This window comes from Tiliqua scincoides, chromosome 3, assembly GCF_035046505.1.
Source record: "Tiliqua scincoides isolate rTilSci1 chromosome 3, rTilSci1.hap2, whole genome shotgun sequence".
In the NCBI taxonomy this organism is placed as follows: Eukaryota; Metazoa; Chordata; class Lepidosauria; order Squamata; family Scincidae; genus Tiliqua; species Tiliqua scincoides.
In genome coordinates, this window is record NC_089823.1 from 222,546,982 (window position 1) to 222,572,334 (window position 25,353).

Below are 25,353 nucleotides of genomic sequence, written 5' to 3' on the forward strand. Positions count from 1 at the left end.
GGTAATTCCCAAAGATGAGTGACAGCCTAACTCTTCCTCCTGGGAGTAGTTCTTCCTATCATCTTTCACTGCTGCCAGGTAGGAAGAGTAAAAGCCATGGTTGTCAATTACACAGGAAGCTCTGACCTAATCCACTGGTGTGTACAATACCATGAACACATGTACTTTAGGGCAGTATTATGGTAGTGTTTCACACAGTGCTCTTATTTCCGGGTAATATCTGCAGTGTTTTAGCAGATATTACCAGAGCTGGTGCTATCATTAGGTCAACTAGGCAGCCACATATGGCACAGATCTCAGAGGGGTGTTAGGGCCTCTGAGAGGGGGTGCATAGGGTACATTTAATTCCTGGGCTCGGGGTCAAAAAGACAACCCAGGAGCCAAATCCACTTTTGAATGGAGAAGGGAAGGGGTCCAAAAGAAACTTTGTAGCCCCTGATAAAATTCTTCTGCTATGGAATAGCAGAAGTCTAAGGAAAAAAATTTCTGTTTCAGTGAAGCATGACTAGGGTGCAAAATACCATGACATCAGCCAGGGGTATTACTGACGTTCACACCTTCTGACAGATTCAGAATTTCACTCATTCCCCCCCCCCCCCGATATCCCCATACAAAAGATGATCTCACGAGCCTACTACGTCATGCAGACACTCATCCACTGGTATTGATTATGTCACAGAACATTTGGTGCATCTGAATATCAACATCATCATACAAACAGATGGTCCTTGTGTGAGTAACAATTACTGATCACAAAGAACATTTTGTCAACTTCAAAACCCTTCTCTCGAGCTCTTCTTTCCTGAAAAGGATCCAGGTTCACATGAAAGATTCTCACAGGACGTGTGTGTCTCTGTGTGTGAATCTCCCCTGCATCCTACATATGATGGAATGTCATGATGTGAGAAATGGTAAAACCTCTCAAATGTCAAACAGAAAAACAATGTGTTCAGATGAAGAATGCAATGTTCTTTTCCCCTAGGAACCCTCACACATACAGCTATTTGAAGAACCAACCAAGCAAATCCTTATTTGTTTCCTTTTGCTGTCACATCCAAAGACAATCCCGATCACAACATGAAAGGATGACACATGCCACTTCCCTGAAAATAAGTACATCAGAGCACTCCAGCATACAAGAAAGAAATAACAGCCTAATCCTAACTTGCGCTGGAAGCAGGCAGGCCAGCGGGCCTGCGTTGCATCCGGCGCAAGTTTGGGGCCAAAAGTGGCACAGCCCAAGGCACTTTCCCTTTACCTCGTGTCATGCTTCAGTGGCCCCAATGGGTCAACTTGAATCTACACCACCTGTTGAGGTGGCGCAAATCTGAGCAGCCCTGGGGCACCTGGGAATGGGGTCAGGATCTGGCATAACTGCCGGGTCCTGGCCCCACCTCCCTCCCCCCCTCTTCTCCCTCTGTCCAGAAATGCCTCCCTCCTGCCTCCTCCCTGCCCTCCCCATGCCCTCCCAGACCCCTGCATTGGCCAACCTTGGCCAATGCAACTCACCCTCTCCCTGGGGCCTGCAGCAGCACAGGGAGGCCGGCGCATGGACGTGCACTGGCCGATCTCCCCAACGAGTGGAACAAAAGTGCTTTATGGTACTTTTACAACACACCGAGGTCAGCGCAAGGGCTTGCTCTATTTTGCTTGTTATGAAATTTGTCTACTCCTTGAACAAAAATAAACCTGTCTAAACTTGTGCCCTTCATCACATGATGTGGAATTCCATAAGTTAATAATACTATTTAACATTTTTATTGCAGTTTTGGAGTGTCCAAAGTGCTTCACATATATTGAAACTCTCCTTACAACAGCCTTATAAGGTAGGTTACTCTTTTTATCCTCCCTTCTGGGGAGCTGGGCTGACTGGCTTGCCTAAGGCCACCTAGTGCCAAGTCCTAACTGGAGAAAACGTAGAGGCAGAGAGGTAAGAAAGATTTCTTAACCTACTCCATGCCCATATGACCTCCAATAGGTCTTCTTGGACCTGCACCACCTATTTTGATGTCTCACTTCTCACGAGTGGGTGTATTATGAAATGTTGGTTAGGATAGCAGTCGAGAAGGCTCCGCCAATACCCTTCCACCCGTGACATGCTCCTGAGGCCCCAATCCCTGCCTCCAATCTGCCCACTCCTGCCCTGTTCCACCTACCACCATCACCACTGGAGGCTTACTCACTTTGGAGGGCATGGTACCACTGATTTTTTACAGCCGTTTGCACAAAATGGCCACCAATGGAGCACGATGAGTGCCATCAACAGCCATTTTATGGCAGCAGGACACTGTTCTGTTGTCATAAATGCCTCCTAGTTAGGATCAGGCTGGTAGTGAATTCCTGGCATAGGTGAGATTAGAACTGGGGAAGTCCTGACTCACAGCTCATACAGTGCAATCCAAGTCATGTCTACTCAGATACAAACCCCACTGATTTCAATGGGACTTACTCCAGGGTAAGTGTGTATAGGATTACATCCTTATTTACTATATCACGCTAGAAGGTTGAGCCTTTTCCTGTAGTGGAGAATGCTCAGTGCGGAACTGTTTCATGGCCTCACCTCCAATGACCTAAGACTACATTCCATAATAAAGTGAACCCTGTAATTAATTCAAATTATGATTTCATTATGGAAAGGAAACAGCAGATTCCACCCATCCCTAGCTGCAACCTTAGGCATCCTTATTAGCAGGACAGTCCCACTGAACTTGGTAGGACTTCCTTCCAACATTACACTTTTCCGCCTCTTTTTATCATGAATAAGATCTGTGCAGGAAGGCAGCTCCTGTAAGACTTCCATTCATTTCAATGGCCAATGTTCTCAGCTGACTGCACTCTTCTAGCAAACAACATATCTTATGAGGAAGAAGCTGCAGAAAGAATGTGAAACATGTCCAAAACTCCGTATTGTGTGAATTAATGCAAAATCTCATTTTGTTAAGGAGGCTTGTCTCCCTGGAAGGTCCTCTGGATTTAATTTTACACAAATAGTTCTCATTCATTAAAGCCTTGAAATTGAAGTTAGAATTTAGTACCAGCAAAGTGACCTTGCGTTAACCAATTTACTGTACATATATACATTTGCCACAAAAATTACCTGTCATCTCCAAGACTTTGGGAAAAAATATATTCCAGAATCGGCACTGCTGGGCACGTAATTTTGTACGAATCTTTGAAGCTTCTGTGCTTAATGTTAAGTATTTTTGTTCGGCGCTGGTGAAGGCTGGCCATCTTGTCTCATTCATCTGTGTCCCATTGGGCTTTCTAAAGGATTAAAGAAGCGCATTAGATTCCTCATGGGAAATTACCTGTGCACATCAGTAGTGTAAAATTATTCTGTTGAAAAGTTATTTTACTTCAAAGATGGGTATGTTTGCATGGAATTACTTCGGTACTTTCAAAAGTAGGTAGGAATAAATATCAACACCCCCAAAACTTTAAATGGGATTGTAGCACCAACCAAGTTTAATTAAAAATATAGCAGTATGCAGTTCAGTTTTTTTTAAGGCAGTAAGGGGGGGAAAATACCTTAATAAAATCAAGTCTCATCAGTTCCATGTGATGAGCCCAAGAGGTCAGGGAGAAAATGCAATCGCATGGAGAACATTAAAGACAATAAATTCAGGACTGTAGATTGACCAAAGTACTTAATAAGAATGCTAATGTCTTATGCAAATATGCAGGAATGTTGTACTGTTTTTTTTTTAAAGTAGAAAAATCCTTGCAAAGGTGTACACCTGTGTAGGTGAAATGATTGCATCTTGATTAAAGTACACTGTGGAAAAGGCATCCATCTGTTGAAAACAATTAATGTGAAACTATGTGCAGAAATGAAGTAATGGAGTTATCTTAAAGGAAGCAAGTAAGCTAAGTAACGACTAGGTAAGACCTGATTCAAAGCCTTCTTTCGGGGGGGGGGGGGCAGCTCTGAACATGTGCAAAGGACCAGCCAGATCAGTCCTACACTATGTGTGTTCTTTGACATGTCTGCAACATCTAAACATGCTATGCACATGTAAACAACTCTCCCTATGATTGAGATCCCTGCATGTGCAGGGGACCCAGCTGTGGTGAGAAGTACCAGGACATTTTGGCACCCTGCAGAGTGCAACAGAACATACAGAGAGTGGTGACAAAGCCTGGTGCTGTGATATGATACTATCCCTCACCTATTAAGTGAATGTGCATAAGGAGAACCAAAAATAATGGCCTACATGTATATGTACAGTACTGTACATCAAGACGTTACTCAACATTTGAACCTTGATATAGAATGTGGATGTGCATAGGGAAGATGTGGGCCTGTGGTGCTCACCTTCCCATTCAAGCACATGCGCAAGACAACATAGTCTCTACATGCACACAGTTCCTAAATGTGCATGCATGGGCTCAGTATACATGCAGTTATGGGGAAATAGTCTAGCACATGTATATAATATGAGGAAATCTCACTGTTCCCTAGTACATTCACACTTAGAATGTTTATAAATTCAGAATTATTTTCTATGAACAGGACACACATGCCTGCTTATCAAGCAGATATAGTACCAGAAGAAACAGATGAGAAGAAAGACTGGAGTTCTATTTTAGCCCTTTATTTGTTTTAAAATTTATGAGCCGTTGTTTCGAGAGGAGACTCTGTCCATTGATGCCGATAAAATTCACAAAGCAAATCCTATGAAACAAGGTGCCTGTAATATGTGAGTAGTGAACTCACAATTTTAGAGAGGTTTAACAAAATGCTATACATGCTACTTAATGGCACTCTGAAAAGAGGAACACAATCTTTTTTAAAGCCCTGAAAGTGTGAAGCTGATATGAAAAATTTGCAGTCAGGAAACACCAGAAGAAGAAGCTGACCCTTTCTGAAGGCAGTGGAAGTTTGAAATTGTATACCTTGCTAGACATGGAGGTCAAGTTTGGCCATTTGTTGAAAGACTGCAGGACTGTAAAAATTTACTCCATGGTTGTTCTTTTTCTCCCCCTTTGGAGGTATGCTTGTTAATGAATGCTATGTTTAGCAGCGGAATGGCCTTGATAAAACCGAATTGGGTTTGAGAGGTTCGTGGTAAGCCGAAGAAAATTTGCTCTTGCAGAAGGCAGTTTACAACACAGTTTGATTTGCGCATGGGCTAGATTGTGGTATCACTACTTTGAAACAGCAAAGATGCTGCTGCAAAATGCATTAAACACAGAACCAGTGCTAAAACAAAAAGAACACTAGCTGTTCTTGCTACAGGCCACTGGCTGGATGCCTGGAATATCTCAGCTCTGTGCACTGATTGCCCAGATGTAGCAGTGAAAAGTAACTTTCCCACTTCACCTTCTGTGCTGACGCTGAATTTCAGAAGGAGGTGAGGGCTGAGAATATGAATATATATGCTTCCCCCCACATCTATTCCAAATTGGTTCGCAAGTCCTATAATATTTGGGTCTAATTCAGAACAGAATTGCTCTGTGGCCAAGACTTCTGGTCGCTGGCCTCTCCACCCTTTCCAACATAAAACAAAAACAACTTATCTGGTGATGGATGGAACAGTGATGGGGAGGATTGGTGATATGGTTTCCATCATGCACTAGAATACTGCCATAATTTGGTTCCTGGGACTCATGGCATCCATCATTAGGACTCAGGGCACTAAACTCTACATTTCCTAGGTTTAGCAGTACCCCAACTCCCAAAAAATGTAGATACCTAGAGCTAACTGGTGCCCAAACTCTATAAAATGTAACTCCCAAGTCTCCTGATTCCAGTTCCTGGGAACTGTATTTCTCATTTTCTTGATACATGGAGCACTAATGCTGAAGCATCCTAGGACATAATGTAGACTGTACAGCAAGGCCTGTCCATAACTAAGCTCTCCAGTTGTTGCCACCGCCAGGATATTTCTGTGGATAGAAGGAGGGGCAACGGGAATGTATTGGGACATTCATAGGGAATTGGGAGGCCTCATTGCACTGGTGCTGATGTTATCAGGAAAATGGAAGGGCCAACTTTCACAGTGGGCTTGGAAATAAAAGAATTTATGAGTCTTTTGAAAATAAATTGTTTACTCGACCCAATTCCCAATTTTTATTAAAGGGTGGCCTTCCTGATTTTTTGCTTCCTTTAGAAGCCACATCTCCTCCATTCTCAAAATGAATGAATGAAAAACAAGGGCACTTTGACACAAAGGGCCCAATCCTAACATGCACTTGGGCTGACGCAAGTCCCTTACACCAGCCTGGAAGTGTCACAGAAGTGCTGTAAAGCACTTTTGTGCGCCAGCCTCCCTGCACCAATGTGGGCCACAGGGAAACAAAGAGTTGTGTTTGCCGAGCTCAGTCAACACAGGGTTCTGTGGGGAGGGCATGGGGAGGGGAGGGAGAAGGCGAAAAGGAGGTGTTTCAGGGTGGGGGAGGGCACACGGTGGGCAGGCAGGGAGCAAGAAGTGGGCCCAGGATCCAGCAGTTATGCTGGATCCTGACCCCATTCCCAGGTGGCCCAGGGCAGTCCTGGGCTGCTTGGATTTGTGCCACCTCGTCAGGTGGTGCAGATCCAAGTAGACCCATTGGGGCTGCTGCAGTGTGACATGGGGTAAGGGAAAAAGTTTCCCCTTGCCTCAGGCCAAGTCTCAGCCAGTCCCAAACTTGCACTGGATGCAGCGCAAGTTTACTGGCCTGCCTGTTTCCAGCCAAAGTTAGGATTGCGCCCAAAGACAGCTAGTAGAAGTGACCCTAAGGTCCAGCATTCCAAGCTTTGACAAAGTACTATCACCCATTTCATAAACACTGCATTTCATAGCTATGTCCTGAGCATTTAGCCTGACTTGAAAACCCAGTGGACAGACATTAGCAAAGTCAAGTTCTGAGCCTACAGTACTGCTTAATCTGATCTGGCATGGCAATTCCTCTGTTCTTCCATTGCCCACTTCTTTGCTTATTCTGCTCTGATTAACTTATGGCACCCATTTAATTGCTTGTTTATTTGTGTCTCCAAAGCATAGTGACTTAAGCAGAGCTGACTATTACTTCGGTTCAAGATCACAACACTAATAGCACTGTCAGAACTCATTTAAGGACCTTAATCATGACATTCCAAGCTGCAGCGTACAGGTGAGGAGGGCCTTGTGCTTATGAGTGAAGGTACCACTTTGCAGAAAATGACTGAAATACAATGTCAGTGTAAATATAGTGCATTGCTGTATGAGTTCCAAAATATCCCTGCAGTGCTAGAGCACTCGCTGTGTTAACAAGAAATATACAGAAATTCCCCTCTTATCAGATTCATGGGGGGAAAAATACTGAAAGCACATTGGAGGTAGGATAACAAACTTGTTGCAACTCCATTTCAAACGGTTGCATATTAGTTTCCTAACAACTTGTATCTCTGTCTTCTGATTAATTGCACTGTCACATGAATTGGAACTCATAGCTTATGGCAGGGCTTTTCAAACCTGTGGACACTGGCCTCTGCCCCCTTAAGGAGCAGGGGCAGCCTAGAGGCAGGGAGGAGGCAGTGGCACGATCCCCAGGATTACGCTGCTCAGGGGGGCTGCAGGGGCTTGGGTACATTTACCTGAGTGTCCTGCAGCCTCCCTGGGGTGCCGGGAGCCCTGCACAACCTTCTGCAGGGCTCCCCGAAGCTGTGAAAGTGAAAGCGAAGCAATTGCGCCACTGCCTTCTCCCTGCCCCTGCAAGCACTTAGAGTGGCTCAAACTCTCCATGAGAGTTTGAAAACCACTGGCTTATGGAGTGGTTTGACAGATCCTGGATTTTATAACTAGTCATGAAGGCTGCAATCCTAACCACAATTTCCTGAGAGTAAGCCCCATTGAACAAAATAGGACTTACTTCTGAGTAGACCAGGTTAGGATTGTGCCCTAATTCACAGAACGGATGTTGCATGGATTAGGCAAGGAGAAAATGGCTGGGATGCAAAGGAGCCGGTCTATTCACAGATGGATGCTTCTGATCTCAAATCTATAGACGTCCTTTTGTTTGCGCAAGCTCTTTTCAAGACAGGTTTATGACCTTCAAGAGTTCATAGGATGCAGGACCTTATTGTTTCTTGTACTCTTAACATGACACCTCGTGCAGAGCTGTGTTGCACTTGGACACGTCCTCTGCTGGTAATGGTGTAAAAGTCCATGAAATAGCGCAAATACATTTTCACCTTCTGGTCTTCAGATCAAGCTAATGTGTGCACCCCTCATGTAAACTATAGAAATAGTTTCCAAATCGTATATAGAGAAGCATAGACTGGGAGTTATTTGTCAAGTCACTCACTGAATTGTATTTCAATGTCACAATTTTACTAGTGGCGCATGTGCCACTTGTACGTCACAGTACAGCTACTGGTTCATGGCCACATGGATTATCTACAAGCAGTGGCATCACTAGGGTTCACGTCACCCGGTGCGGGATGCCAGCGTGTTACCCCCCATGCAGTGGGTGGGTTAACACCCCAGGTGCTGGGTGTGGTGATGTACCATCACTTGGCCCCCCACTGGTTTTTTTGGCTGTACCTTTTGATAGAACAAACATAGTACACATTTTGCATGAAATTATGCAGTGATTGATATATATATAGCATGATGGTATTATTCTTCCCAATTGTGATTTTAGTCACTAGTGATGTCACACACCTCCCCCCCCCCGGGTGTCAACTTACTAACACCTTATTGTAGCAGTTCTCAAACTTTTAGCACTGAGACCCACTTTTTAGAATGACAATCTGTACAAGACCCACCAGAAGTGGAAGTGACATCATCAGGCCAATTAAAATAAATAAGTATAAATAATTAAAGTAAAACAAATAATTAGATAAGCAGAAGCCAGCCCTGGTCCACCAAGTGAATTTCCTCTGCAGCCTGCCTGCAATAACACTCCCCTCCAAAACCAGTAAGGTTTTCAGCCCTACCCAGTGCCCAGTTCAATTTAAGAACTACTGTTTCAACCAGATCACTGTCAAGATCCACCTGGCTTTGCAAGTATCAAAAAGGTTCACCTTAGCAGCTGAAGCTTCTGTTTTGATCCTTTTTAGTAGGGGGGGGGGGGGAAGCTGCCTTCTGAAGCATTTGTTGAGCTCCAGTTCCATCAGATCAGGACCATTCTGGGGGCTTCACATTCCCCTTTGCCTGGCCTGACCACCAGCCAAGGCATGTTTGCTTACTCGCAAGTAAATGTGACTGTGAGGGAGGGAGGGACTTCCTTCTCAGGTGTTTTTGGGGGCTGCATTCATTGAATCAGGACCACTCTGGTGTGGTTGGATTCCTCTCATCCTGCCCTTTCCTACGGACTAAGGCAAGGTTGCCTACTCACAAGTAAACACGCGATACAGCTTGGTTTCACTTTCTATAGGGCTCCATGCATTTTCTGTTCTCCAGTTTTTTGGCCATAACTTTTGATAGAAAGGAGATATTTCACTCTGGTTTTTTGCATTGCATTCTGCTGGACATTCCACATCGATATATAAAATGATGGCACCACTCCTAACCACCGCAATTTTAGCATGTCACCCCCCCCAGTGCACGTCAACTCTATGCTTTAGAGGGCTTACATCCACTTAAGTAGCCTCCCTTCCTTCTCAACAATGTCCCTAGCTCTGCAGAAAATATCACGAGACCCCCACCACCAGGGTAGCTTGCATGTTTGAAATACAGAAGTTCTCCTCCCTCCCTGCTCCAGCCAGCAGCTCCTCCAGCCACAACAGCACCTTAGCAGCTTCTGGGCAGGGCAGCCACATACCAGTCTCCAGTGGCCTTCAACATTATCTGTTCCATTAGTCAGTTTGACAATCAGTTAGTTAGTTAGTCCATCTCCAGTCAGTCAGTTAGTCCATTCATGAATCAGCTCATCCTCTCTCTTGACAACTACTCCTCCACGCAACACTCCTTCTACTACCCACAAAATTCTCCTCCTCCAGGTGTTGCTTTTATCCCTGAGGGCCTTGTTTTGTCTAAGTGGCTGCAGCTGTGAAGCACACTTTCTGTATGCTAATGCCCTGGTTTTAACCCCATGCTTCCCAGATCTGTCTGATCAAGAGGCCACTGTTGACACCACACCCTATCTCCTCAGGGAACTTTAGATATAGGCTGATGGGTTCTGAGCTGTCTGTGACAGATCAGGAGAGAGATCTTGGGGTGGTGGTTGACAGGTCGATGAAAGTGTCGACCCAATGTGCGGCAGCAGTGAAGAAGGCCAATTCTATGCTTGGGATCATTAGGAAGGGTATTGAGAACAAAACGGTTAGTATTATAATGCCGTTGTACAAATCTATGGTAAGGCCACACCTGGAGTATTGTGTCCAGTTCTGGTCGCCGCATCTCAAAAAAGACATAGTGGAAATGGAAAAGGTGCAAAAGCGAGCAACTAAGATGATTACGGGGCTGGGGCACCTTCCTTATGAGGAAAGGCTACGGCGTTTGGGCCTCTTCAGCCTAGAAAAGAGACGCTTGAGGGGGGACATGATTGAGACATACAAAATTATGCAGGGGATGGACAGAGTGGATAGGGAGATGCTCTTTACACTCTCACATAATACCAGAACCAGGGGACATCCACTAAAATTGAGTGTTGGGCGGGTTAGGACAGACAAAAGAAAATATTTCTTTACTCAGCGCGTGGTCGGTCTGTGGAACTCCTTGCCACAGGATGTGGTGCTGGCGTCTAGCCTAGACGCCTTTAAAAGGGGATTGGATGAGTTTCTGGAGGAAAAATCCATTATGGGGTACAAGCCATGATGTGTATGCGCAACCTCCTGATTTTAGGAATGGGTTAAGTCAGAATGCCAGATGTAGGGGAGAGCACCAGGATGAGGTCTCTTGTTATCTGGTGTGCTCCCTGGGGCATTTGGTGGGCCGCTGTGAGATACAGGAAGCTGGACTAGATGGGCCTATGGCCTGATCCAGTGGGGCTGTTCTTATGTTCTTATGTTCTTATGATCTTGCGCATTTCCATTACATCACTGTCATAGGAACTGCATTGCTGTGCTCTGCCTGGCATGATGGCACAAGAAGAAGAGATGGCTGGAGTGGCACTTTTTAAGTTGGAGCTGAGTGGCAACCCAGACCCTCTCCCTCAGCAGAAGTACAGATTGGACAAGGAAGGAAAGAGAGCACAGAGTGCAGCAAGGACCAGGAGACACCACCGACTGGAAAAGCCTTTCTCTTGCTGTGGGAACACTGTGTGACAAGCCCAACATCTGTCTCTTGGTACTCATGGAAAAAAAGTTGAAATGCTCTGCTCTAAACCCCACACACCTCCATGTGAAGGTCTGCTAATACAATAGTTATTTTCCATTTACACTTGATTTTCACTTCAAAGTTTTAATCAGTATTGAGTTCAGAAATCAGATCAAGTCATCCAGTCATCTGGATATCGTGTTTACAAGGATGAAACATTTTAGGAATAGAGCTGTGAAAAACAAAAATTAGTCATATTGCTGTAGATCACATTCATGCAGGGTCATGTTCTGCTGCCTTTCTGACTCCTATCTGGCTCTGACTTTATGAGTTAGAAAAATCTCAGTTAATGGCATTAGCCTGGAATTATGCTAGGACAGAATCAATATCAGACCTTTGGGACACCAAAAGCCCAGAAACAGCAATAAAAAACAGCTTTTAAAGGCTGCTTTTTAATAAACATAGCATTTATAAGCCACTGCTTATTAGCCACTGATTCAGTCAGAAATTGTTTGTTGGCTGTTGAGTTTTGAGGATACACTGCTGATAGTTAAATACTTTTTAGTTCAACAAAGTGACCTTAGTGGAAATCTTTATATAGATAACTTCCATAATTGAAATGAATGTAGTGCTCATTCTTGTTTTCTCCCTAATATGATTGATGCAACTTGATGGCATAATGAAAACAGACATTGACTTTTTATTATAAGCAACATTTTTATCTATTTTTATGGATAACTTATCAATCACAGGTAAGAAGATATCCATCTTGATTTTTAATCTCCATACATAAACATCTGCTTCTAATCCCTTTTCTTTATAAACTGCAAATCACAGGGAACACATTTTATCAAGGTTACCGGAATTAACTGTTTAGTAGCTTACAAGATTATAATCCTTATAATCCTTATAATCCAGGAGTAAAGAATCCTTATAATCCACCGGGTAGATGGGACTCGTCAGCCTAGGAAGGCAGCTCATCTAAGAGAAGGAAACTCTGACCTCAAACCTCCACTGCCTTGTGGCTACATCCAGTTCTGGAAAAGGCTTCAGGAGTCAACCTCGAGGCAAAATCAGGAGCCGGAGTCCCTTAGGCAGTTCATGGCTGAACACCGTCACGTTCTGGCAACTCCTGCGACGCCGCTGGAACCAACCGTATTGGCTTCTGCCTTTCCATTGGACCATTCCAGCGACGTGGAGAGGGGGGATTTGCTGCATGGGTAACAGCCTATCCTCCATACCTTCTTTACCCAGGCTTCGCGCACTGGAGAGGACACTCCAACTTCGCCATACGGCGTCGGCACAACACGGGAAGCAGCAGTTTACCGGTTATAAGTCTTTGCTCGATTGGCGTAGAGCATGACGCCAGGGGCTGCTTCCGACGGTGGGAGAGATCATTGCATCTCATTGGGCAGCTACCACCCGCCTTAAGCTGGGCAGTCCCCAGCCAGTAAGGTGTTTCCTCCCCACGGTCCGTTAACCTCATGGGGTGCGTGGGGTTTAGGGTGAAAACCGACAAGTGGATCGACAACTCTGCACCATGCAACAGAAAACAGAAAACTACTGCCCTAAAGCTGGGCACCTGGAACGTTAGGACAATGACACCTGGCTTCTCTGATGACCTGCAAGAAATAGACGACGCACGCAAAACAGCTGTCATCGACATGGAGCTGAGCAGACTGCAGATGGACATCGTCGCCCTTCAAGAGACTAGGCTGCCAGATTCCGGATCTGTCAAGGAGAGAAATTTCTCATTTTTCTGGCAGGGAAAACCACCAAACGAAACCAGGGAACATGGTGTTGGCTTTGCGGTCAGAAATACCCTGCTGAAATCCATCATCCCACCTACTGTGGGAAGTGAAAGAATTTTGTCCCTGCAGCTCCAGTCATCAGCAGGACCTATCACTCTCATCAGTGCTTATGCACCGACTCTGTCGTCTCCAGCAGAAGCCAAAGACAAATTCTATGATGACCTGGCCACCACTGTCAAGAAAATCCCTGTAAAAGAGCCATTGTTCATCCTCGGCGATTTCAATGCTAGAGTTGGTGCTGATAACAGTTCATGGCCCACTTGCTTAGGTCAGTTTGGCACTGGGAGGATGAACGAAAATGGCCAACGCCTGCTAGAGTTTTGCTGTCATCACGGTCTCTGTGTCAGCAACACGTTCTTCAACACAAAGCCCCAACATAGAGTCTCTTGGAGACATCCAAGATCAAAGCACTGGCACCAGCTCGACCTGATCCTCACCAGACGCTCCAGCCTTCCCAGCATCAAGATCACACGCAGTTATCATGGTGCTGCCTGCGACACTGACCACTCCCTGGTGTGCAGCAGAGTGAAACTGCAAACAAAGCGACTGTATCACACGAAAAAGGAAGGAAGACCTCGCATTGATATCAGCAAGACCCGGGATCAGAGAAAAGTGGAGGAATTTGCACAAGCGCTTGAGGAATCTCTTCCAGGCCCGGCCGACGCAAACGCATCCAACAGATGGGAACATTTCAAGAATACCGTTTACAACACCGCCTTGTCCATATTCGGCAAGAAGACCAACAAGGCGGCAGACTGGTTTGAAGCCCACTCTGAGGAGTTGACACCAGTCATTGAGGAAAAGAGGAGAGCTCAAGCAGCATACAAGGTCTGTCCCAGTGAGCGCAACCTGCAGGTCCTCCGAACTGCTCGCAGCAAAGTCCAACAGACTGCCAGGAGATGTGCTAACGACTACTGGCTCCAGCTCTGTTCCGAGATACAGATAGCAGCTGACACGGGCAACATCAAGGGGATGTATGATGGTATCAAGCAGGCCCTAGGTCCAACACAGAAGAAAATTGCCCCTCTGAAGTCTGCCACAGGCGAGGTCATCCAGGATCGGGCGCAGCAGATGGAACGCTGGGTGCAGCACTACTCTGAGCTATATTCCAGAGAAAATGTAGTCACCGAAGAAGCACTGAACAACATTGAGTGCCTGCCTGTGCTGGAAGAGCTTGACAGTGAACCAACCCTAGAAGAACTTCACGTGGCCCTGGACTCCCTTGCCTTTGGCAAGGCACCTGGAAAAGACAGCATCCCTGCTGAAGTCCTAAAATGCTGCAAAGAGATCATCGTCACTGAGCTGCATGAAATCCTCTGTCTCTGCTGGAGAGAAGGTGGAGTACCTCAAGACATGAGGGATGCAAACATCATCACGCTGTACAAGAACAAAGGTGACAGGGGTGACTGCAACAACTACCGCGGCATCTCTCTCCTTAGCGTTGTAGGAAAGCTGTTTGCCCGAGTTGTACTAAAGAGGCTCCAGGTACTTGCAGAGAGCGTCTATCCAGAATCGCAGTGTGGATTCCGAGCCAACAGGTCCACCACTGATATGGTATTCTCCCTTAGACAACTGCAGGAGAAATGCAGGGAACAACGACAGCCACTCTTTATAGCCTTCATAGATCTCACAAAGGCTTTCGACCTGGTCAGCAGAGACGGCCTCTTCAAGATTCTCCCCAAGATTGGATGTCCACCCAGGCTCCTCAGCATCATCAGATCTTTCCACAAGGACATGAAGGGCACTGTTGTCTTCGATGGCTCCACATCACACCCTTTTGACATCCGAAGCGGAGTGAAGCAGGGCTGTGTTCTTGCACCAACCTTGTTTGGGATTTTCTTCGCTGTCCTGCTGAAGCAGGCCTTTGGAACTGCAACAGAAGGCATCTATCTCCGGACCAGATCAGACGGAAAGCTCTTCAACCTCTCCAGGCTGAGAGCAAAATCCAAAGTCCAGCTGAAATGTCTGCGTGACTTCCTCTTTGCCGACGATGCAGCTGTCACTACCCACTCTGCCAAAGATCTCCAGCAGCTCATGGATCGTTTTAGCAAGGCCTGCCAAGATTTTGGACTGACAATCAGCCTGAAGAAAACACAGGTCATGGTTCAGGATGTGGACTCACCTCCCTGCATTACAATCTCTGAGCATGAACTGGAGGTTGTCCATGACTTTGTGTACCTTGGCTCAACGATCTCCGACACTCATTCTCTCGATGCCGAGCTAAACAGGCGCATCGGTAAAGCAGCTACCACGTTTTCCAGACTCACAAAGAGAGTCTGGTCCAACAAGAAGCTGACGGAACATACCAAGATCCAGGTCTACAGAGCTTGCGTCCTGAGTACACTTCTGTACTGCAGCGAGTCATGGACTCTTCACCCACAACAGGAGAGGAAACTGAGCGCTTTCCACATGCGCTGCCTCCGACGCATCCTCGGCATCACCTGGCAGGACAAAGTTCCAAACAACACAGTCCTGGAACGTGCTGGAATCCCTAGCATGTATTCACTGCTGAAACAGAGACGCCTGCGTTGGCTTGGTCATGTCGTGAGAATGGATGATGGCCGGATCCCAAAGGATCTCCTCTATGGAGAACTCGTGCAAGGAAAGCGCCCTACAGGTAGACCACAGCTGCGATACAAGGACATCTGCAAGAGGGATCTGAAGGCCTTAGGGATGGACCTCAACAAGTGGGAAACCCTGGCCTCTGAGCGGCCCGCTTGGAGGCAGGCTGTGCAGCATGGCCTTTCCCAGTTTGAAGAGACACTTTGCCAACAGTCTGAGGCTAAGAGGCAAAGAAGGAAGGCCCATAGCCAGGGAGACAGACCAGGGACAGACTGCACTTGCTCCCGGTGTGGAAGGGATTGTTACTCCCGGATTGGCCTTTTCAGCCACACTAGACGCTGTGCCAGAACCACCTTTCAGAGCGCGATACCATAGTCTTTCGAGACTGAAGGTTGCCAATACCAATACAAAAAGCTTACAAGAGGTGTCATTGACCAGATTTTGATGGTACCCTGATGGTACCTCATGAACATTCTCAGAAATCCCAAGAAGAGAGAATTCATTTGGTGAGGGGGAGTCACAGTAGGATACTCATATTTTTGTGTGTGTGTTTGCTTATTTTTATAACTTTTCAAATGCAGTAATTTTGTAGGGAGAGTAGGGGGCAAAATGGGTACAACACCTAGTGTTTAGCAACTTCATCCACTGTCTTTAATGGGAAAACTGGGACTCAACTGGGGAAAGGACGCTGCAACCACCTAAAGCTAGAGAGCTCTAACAAGAGGATACTTCGAAAAAAATTTCCCTCCCAAGTTAACATAGAGCCCCAAGTTCAGAGAATCCAGGGGAATGGATCCACATTGAGCCAGACTTGGCCCCACCTGAAGTCTCTGAAGAAAACTGGAGCTGAGCTGTCCAGAGGTCTTTCTGAAGATGGCAGAGGCTGCGCACATCCACCTGCAGCCTCTGTGGGCTTCAGAATGGCTGAAAAGACTGAAAAACATCACTTCCAGTTTTCAGTGGGAAACTGGTTGTTAGGTTTTTGTCGAGGTTAGTAGCAGTTTTCTTATCTGCTCACTCGCAGCGGAATGTGGGTGTTTGCAAAAACAGTCCACACACAGAGTGCATTCAATAGTAGAAAGAAACTTTAGTGCAGCCAGCAATACAAGATAACAGAAAATAAGTTCAGAGTAACATCAAACAGAAATCCCAGCATAACTTTGCCCTATACAAATAATAAATCAGCCTTCCCTGCAGTTACATTCTTACCCCATCCTACCATCCATCCTGCCTGACTGGATATGAGGGCTCTCGCAGCCCTTTTAAAGTGCTAAGCTTGAATTCACTCAGGGTGGTGTCTCTCTCTCGTGACCCGACTCAGCACCTTTCTAATTAGCCTGTTCACCTGTTACTTGCACGCTCACAGAGCAGAGGCTCGGCCTTATCCAAGTGATCCAAGTGATCCAAGTGAAACTTATCCAAGGGATCCAAGGATGCCTTGTAATTCCTCACAAGGCATTAGGAGGCCCAGGAAGCCGTCTGGGGCTTTAAAGGGTGGCTTTAAAGGGGCTGAAACCACAGATTCTGGTATCTGCGGTTTTCTGTATCCGCAGGGGGTCTGAGAATGGATCCCTTGTGGATACCAAGGCTCCACCTTTAGTCTTCTTTGTGTCCTCTGGGGAAAAAAAAAAGTCTTTGAGACATCATTATTATTCTGACATTTTTATTCCTATTGTTGTGTTATATGATCCCAAGTATAATTTTATGGTAAAAATAACATCCTTGGACTGTTTATACATTTGAAACATGCATTAAAAGATGTTGGTTAGAAATGAAATATCAGCCCATGAGGAGGGCTTCCTTTCTCCAGCGCTGCCAAAAATTCCTCTCTACAAGTACTCATCGTCTGCATCTGGTGTGTGGAAAGGATCGTTCACAGCAGAGATGATTGACATTTTTATTCTTGCGGCCCACTTTATTTTCCAGACAGTAGCCTAGGATGCAAACGTGTACTGACATCCTGTGTACAAACAGACCTCCTCCTCACAGATTATCAGGCTATATAGTAATTGTGGTACCATCTAACAGTAAAAGCTTCACGTTTGTATTTGGGTTAGGATAGGGCATGGCATACATGACCCAAATAAATATTTATGATTACAATATCGTCTTCTATATCTTACAAACTAACTTTATTTTTGTGCCTTTACATGTGAAACTCAAATCTGTGAATCTCCCCATTGTGAAACTCCCCATTGTGTGAATGGTGCAGCTATGTATTTGAGGGCTTCCATTCAGAGCACTCTTTCTACATTATTTAATTTTAGAGGTACGGCGGAGAAGACAAGTGCCTGTGTCATTCATTACTCCATCAGACAAAGCCATCTACTGCCTGGTCAAACCTGGTCGCAGTTTCTCTCTTTCCTTCTTTCACAGTGAATGTCAGCACAATCTTCAACTCAACTTATGTCTGCAGAGTGGCTGCCCCACCAGTGCATGCTGTTGCAAACATGCCATAAAGCATGATGTGACAGCACACAAGATAAAAGCACCAGCGGGAAGGCCTGTGCCATTCTGCTGGGTCTGGCACAGGACTCAATACATGCTGGAGCAGGTAAGCTCTGAGCCGGGCAGCGGAGGGATGGGCATAATGGGGCAGAAGAGGGCAGAGAGGGATGGGCAGGGTCACTGACATTGGCACATACTGTATCCTATCCCTCCTGGACAAGATCTGTGGACATGGATTCACTAGTGATTTAGCAGGCACAGGTCTGGGTAGACCCATTGTCATGAGTGGGACTTCCCCTAGGGCAAGGGAACAGATGTCACTTTACCTCAAGGAAACCTCCAGCCTGCAAAATTCCCCCACTGGATGCAAAGCAAACTGCACTGGGATTTTATTAGGTTTGGGCTGCCCATCACCTCTTTCCTTTATTGTTATTCTACCAGGGAAAATTCAGGGGACTGTATTTAAAGAAAGTTTGGGGGAAAATATTTATTTTAATACAGAACTGTTATATATTTTCATAATTGGTTGAATGTGTACATGAGTATAACATAACAGGGAGTGCAGACACTTTTTGTCTCCTCTGGCCAATGTAAGGGAGTGTCTGTAAATCAACCCAAAGGTAAGGGAGTGTAAGGGAGTGTTTCTGTAAGGGAGTATCTCTAAATCAACCCAATGAGAACATTTCAAATGAGACCTGTTTCTCAATTTCAGTTCAGTTTCCTGGTTGATGTTTGTAGCCCAGAACTCTGAGATTCTGAGCTGTGTTCTTCAGGGGAAATGTAACCATTGGATTCTACAGCCCAGTTGTACAGCTAAGACCAAGGATCTTTATGATCTTAACCAGCCTATTGGACAACACAATGTAACCAAATTATTTATGATCTGGGAAGAGGGTTCTTCTGTCCTATTTTCTCTCAAGGGAAGATGGACACTTCTAATTTGTTTGAGAACCAGAGTAGTGTGCTATACATGTTTATTCTGTTCCAGACCTTCTATCTCAGCTCGCAGTTGAACATCCAGAGAATGACAAGAAGTATTTCAGGCACAAGGATCCAGATGCTTCCCATAATTTTCAAAGGCCAGGAGAACACACATTCCATATACCTCCTTCCATTCTGTACTCAGCATGTAACACCTGCTAAGCAATTAAAAATTCCATGCCTTACTGCATTGCCTGGATGGGTTACATAGCAGAATTCTAGTGACAGCATACATTCCCTTACAGTGTGACACTTCCTGCATTTTCCTGGGCTGAAGGATGCAGCTGGGATTTAGAGTTGTCGAAGGTTTAATATTAAGCCATGGAGACGCGACTATAAATACGCTCTTCTTTTAGTTCTTTAAGCAAGCCAAGCAATAGTATGGTTAGGAGGCTGATGTCCCAGACTTCTGTTAAAAGAGCAATTATCAAGGAAAAAAAGGAAAGAAAAAAAAAAAAAAGACCAGTCAATAAGCTAACCACAGGGTTTTCTGAACTCTGCTTTCTGGCAGGGTAGTGAGATGCTGAAAAAGAACAGGCAATCCCCCTTGGCAAAACCTCACGGACAGAACTGGAAAGAGCATTAATTTATTGCACAAACTCTGCACTCATAAAGAGAGGTCTGTGAGAGTGTTTTTAAAATATCTAATTAAAAACATAAGTAGGATCATACTGGGGTATATCAGTGGTCCACCTACAGTAATTACAGATGCTTCTCATCAGCAGAATTTTTCCCCAGATTTCGATTTTCTATAGGAGCTAGTCTTGTTTCCTACGTAAAATTGATGCATTAGGAATTTTCAGTTGTTCTGTTTTTAAATAGAGCACTCTGTGTGTGCTGTTCTCAATTACTTCAGTTCACTTGTCTACATTTCTGAGACATGCGTACACTGATAATATACTTCAAAACAAGGATGTGATCATACTGTACGACGGCTTCAAGTTCCTTTTTGTGCTTTTAACAAAGCATAAAAGTGCATATACACATCTGTGAAACACCGCACAAAAAAAGGATCTTGCTGCAGTCATAGGGCAGATCACATGGGCAGCCCAATCCTAACTTGCACTGGAGCAGCTGAGCTGAGTGACTGACACTGTATCCAATGCAAGTTAGGAGCAGGATGGTCTCCTTGGTGTAAGATGATATTTTCCCTTACCCCATGTAATGCTCCAGCATGCCCAATAGGGCTACCTGGATCTGCACCAGCTAATTTCCTGGCACAACTCTGAGAACATAAGAACGTAAGAACAGCCCCACTGGCTCAGGCCATAGGCCCATCTAGTCCAGCTTCCTGTATCTCACAGTGGCCCACCTAATGCCCCAGAGAGCACATCAGATAACAAGAGACCTGCAAGGCCTTCTGGGAATTGTAGTTAAGAACATAAGAACAGCCCCACTGGCTCAGGCCATAGGCCCATCTAGTCCAGCTTCCTGTATCTCACAGCGGCCCATGTAGGGCTTGCAGACCTGGAAGAGAGGACAGAATAAGGAGGAGGCCTCCTCTGCCAATTCTGTGCCCCTCCCAGGCCTGCCCCTTTCTCATTCCACCCTCCCTTTCCCATTTTTTTGGTTCTTTTCATGAAACTGGAAGTCAGTCATGATTGTTGCAGGGAGACATTTTGAGGCATGGTGGAGCCTGCAGAGGGCGCCATGGATCTCCTGCACTCTCAGGAGGACCATAGCAGCCCCCTAGGTAGGGGTAAAAACCCCTTTGTCTTCTCAATGGCAGCATGACCCTAGAGGTATCATTGCTGCCACTACAATGTCACTATGCCCCTTAACCCATTCTTAACCCTTTTAATCCTTAACCAAGTCACCTTAGCCCACAGGTGTACACATTTGATACCTGTTGCATATATGCAACGTTGGGAAGAAATGGCTTAAGGGGGCAGTGACTGGTCATGCCAGGTTGGGGTGTCATGACACCCCTATTTGGAACTGCTGCTTTAAATGCAGCTGATGAAAGCATGTGCTCTACCACTGAGCTATGGAATTCCCCTTCCATACTGGTCACACCTTATACATTTTGGGTGCCTAATTTTGCATGTCATCAGTGTCTGCTTCACAGCTGCAGTGTACACCTTACCCTACTTGCTCTTCTGATGACATAATTAGGGTCTAGGACTTTTTTCCTAACCTCGGTGTCACTGTTCATTTTTTATTCTTAATCAAGCTGTCATTAGCATGACTTCTGGAACTTACTTTTCCTTTCAGCAAGCTGATTTTGACCAACAGGCATTATATTAGTGCACCGATTAATACAGGCATATTTGAATTACAGTATAAAGAAGGAGATGCTGGTAGCCAGTGGCATAGCTTAGGGTGCTAATGTGCCCATGCGCATAGGGTGAAAAACACTTAAGTTTTGCAGGCACCTCACTGTAACGTGCAAGCAGCCCCTTCCCCCACAGAGCCACTCTGGGCTGCATATGCCTCCATTTTGCTCTAGTGGCCTGAAATGGCTCCAGAGGGGAGGGGGAGGGGCCACCTGCATGGCACGGTGAGACTCCTTGCCAAACTTAGTGCTTTGCACCCCCTCTAGCTATGCCACTGCCTGTAGCTCAAGACCTGGCTGCTTAATCCACCTCAGTATGCTCAAGTTAGTCCCATTCTGCTTTTCTGTTCACATTAGGATTGCTGCAGTGACTGATGAAACTGGCCAATTCTCTTGTCAGAGCCCAGACTTGAAGGCCTACTGACTACTTCGAGCAGCCTTTCCCTCACTTTTCATAGCATGCAGCCCCATCTAACTTTAAGCAATGAATCCCAGCCCTGAGGAATGCCTTCTTGCCCCAACTCCCTGCCTCTATCTGCCTGTTTTCTATCCGGATGCCAGCTAATGATGCATGGACACTAGTGGAACAACTGCCATATCCTAAGCCCATGCTGGCAACACCATAATGAGAGTGCACGGACACCAGTGCAACAAGGGCCAAATGCTAAGCCTGTCCTGGCAAGGCAGTGCCCTTTCCGGTAACAGTGTGTTCATTGGTGAGCAGTGGTGCAGACCACACCAGGTGACATCCACAGGGGAGTGACACAACTACTGGCCAAAATTTTTAAAATCTGGGTATTTTCAAATAATGCCATCATGTTATATATCAATGTGTAACTTCATGCAGAATGCAGTGAAATAAACTGCATTGAAATATCTCTATCAAAAATGATAGCCAAAAAAAACCAGCGGGGTGGGGCAATGGCGCACCACCGTGCTTGCCACCTGGGGCATTACCCTACCCAATGCATGGGAGGAGGTCCATCTTGGGGGTGACGCACTGGCCTCCTGCACCAGGTGAAGCAAACCCCAGTGACACAACTGTTGGTGGGTGAATCGTTTAGGTTCTTCTTGTCAGTCCATCATCCTCTTCTTTCAGTTTCCTTGCCTCTGGTTTTTCTGGAACTTTTTCTAAGACTTTCCCTTTCTGCAATGGTGTAGCTACAGGAGGGGCACTGCACTAATTTGTCAACTTGAGCAGCCCCTCCCACTCGCCACTGGAGTGCGTTGCCATCATCAAGGGGATGGGAGGGGTTGCTTACATGGCTTTTCGTGGCACCTACTGTACTTGTCATGCTGTCCCTTTGTAGCTACTGCCTCTCTGAGATACTAAATCCAGATGAACGGATACGTTTTACCCCTCCGATAGAAATTTAATTGCAAACTAGTTTCCTGACAATGGAATAATCCATGGCACCACCACAGCTCTGCGACTCAATGACTGATGCGTCCCTGTCACAAGCATGCTAATTTATGGAATAAGTAAGGCCATGTTCAACTGCAGTGCCATTGCCAGTTGAGAACACATTGATACTAACTGATATAATAATGTTATACACTAAATTTCTAAGTGCAAAGATGATTGTTGAAAACCTTCTTCCAAGTTCCATCTCAAGAATGAAGGACCATTGTCCCATGTCAAGCACATGTGTGGTACCCAAACAGCTATAACACCATGTTGGCAACCTTCAGTCTCGAAAGACTACGGTATCGCGCTCTGAACACAATGAGCTGATATTGGGCAGCAACGCTGGGAAAGATCTTTACAGGACATGTTGAAACCTGCTTACCAATCTGAGTGGACAGTACTGTGCAAGAATCAGTGTTTCTCAACGTTTGTCCTCCTCCATACCATTTTACATGGTCCACCTATTTGAATTACCATTGGAAATAACTGGAGATGACATCATTGACAGTTACTTCTGGGTTGGGAGGCCAGATGCAACACCACAAACACCAGTGAGAAGATCAGGGTGGATGGGAGGACATTTTCGAGCATGGAAAAATATGCTTTGGAGCCTCCTACCACTGTTTGCTGTGTTGCATCCCTGGTCTCACTGCTGGGTAGCAGGTGTCCAGGGCTCCCGTGAGTACCACCAGGTACCACCTCACGTATCACTGGTGGTACCCATACCACTGGTTGAAAAACAGTGTGATAGATGGACAAGATCTGGGCCAACACAACACACTTCCATGTATTTGTAGCAAATTAGTTTTTCATTTATCATGTCTTTCCCCCACCAATAAAACAAATATGTTTGCTGTCAAAGCATCTTTTGTCCCCCTGTTTGATATACATGGACTCTTTTGTGAAGGGTAACTTGATTTTCCCAAGTTAGCAAATGATGTCATTTGAAATAACAGGATTATAGGAAGCATCATTCGAGAATGAATAAAATGGGAATCTGACACATTCTCACTGTATGGATGCTCAGATTACATTTGAAGTCATTCTCGCTGTCGTCAGGGCCCGCGGATGTGTGATTTGGCATAACGAGTTATCACTCCAGATTTCTTTTAAAATTCAGAACATTTCTCCACTTCAGCTAGTCGTTTATCATCTCATCAAGTGAAGTGAAGGATTCCCTGTGCAATTCCTTCACACCTTGCACTTAATTCACAAAAAAAAGTCTATTCACGGTTTTCATATCGATAAGCTGAAAATAAAAGGCAAACGACAGAAATATTTCACTTTGCAATTTTTGATATTATTCATGATGCCACTTTGCATCAATACATCCCTAGGATTTATGACCTTAAAAAGCTGAATCTCTAGCTCAGGGGTGCTCACACTTTTTTGGCTCGAGAGCTACTTTGAAACCCAGCAAGGCCCGGAGATCTACCAGAGTTTTTTTTACAATGTTTGCGCCATCATAACATATAACATTTATGTGTACAATGTATGTTGGTGTACCTTGAGCCCCACTGAGTATAACAGGACTTACTCCTGAGTAGTCATGCCTAGGATTAGGCTGTGAGGCTGCAATCCTAGCCACACTTACCTGGGAGTAAGCCCCATTGAGTACAATGGGCCTTACTCCGGGCGTTTCCTCCCAGAGGCACCTGAAGGGGGGGGGTCGGCACTCCGCAATCTACTCATTTTGCCTCGCGATCTACCGGTAGATCGCGATCCACCTATTGAGCACCCCTGCTCTAGCTCAACAGTTTCTGAACTGCCACCTGATCCCTCCCCTAATCCATTTCCATTCATCTCTTTTGTCTGTTTCATGCAGGACATTTGAACAGGGACCTAGAACTGCATTGCCTACTGTGGGTAATATTTAAGAAATGTTAGCTGCCCGTGATATGAAGTGGAACTTCATATCTTCAGGGGAGCTTCAGGGGAGCTCAGTCAGAGCCCAATTTGATGGTCTGGTCAAATCCTTTGAACCCATACCACCCCTTTTCTCTTTATGCCAGAGATATAACTGGTGCAGTTCCAAGAAAATCCACAGGCGCCCAGGACATCTGCACAGAGGTAAGTAGAAAAAATATTTGTACTTAAGGCAAACCTCTTCATCACCCTCCACATTGGCTTGCAGTGCATGCTCCATCAGCACAGCTGCATTATTATTCATGGAGGGCAACAGGATTAGATCCTCAATAAGATAGCACCAGCTCAAACAAAGTATAGGTCCAGACTCCCTAACCGTGGGTTCTGAACCCTTAGGGGAAGCCAGACCTGAGCTCCCAGACACCAAAAGAGATGCTATCTATTGGAGTCCAGGAGCATTTCTGAGGCCCATAGAGGCCATGCACTGCCTCAATGGGCTTCAGACACACATACACACCCGCCCTGTAATAGTTTAAAGGGTGCTTCTGGTTTTTGGTGAAAACCAGAAGTACCCTTTAAACTGTTCCGGGCAGCATTCTGAGGCTCATAGAGGCTGTGTGAGGCGTCTACAGGCCTCAGAAAGGCTCCAAACATGACCATTCCAAACATGGCTCCATTCAGAGTCCCTGTGAGTCAGAACTCATGGATTATTCATTATCTGTGGGCTTTGTTATCTGTGGGGGAAGGGGGGGTCCAGGAATGGATCCCCTCGGGATACAGAGACTCCACCTGTATCACTTTATACAGTGACAAACACTGCAGTTCTCCACCAGTATG

At 45.7% G+C, this 25,353-nt stretch overlaps 1 protein-coding gene across 1 annotated transcript in view; it reads right to left on the bottom strand.

The window, feature by feature from the left end:
• The window catches only part of BCHE (butyrylcholinesterase), a 66,661-nt gene that overhangs the window by 6,883 nt on the left and 34,425 nt on the right, over positions 1-25,353 (bottom strand). The window contains exon 3 of the mRNA XM_066620378.1: positions 3,098-3,264. Within this exon, the coding sequence (XP_066476475.1) occupies positions 3,098-3,264 (167 nt within the window). The remainder of the gene's footprint in view (positions 1-3,097; positions 3,265-25,353) is intronic.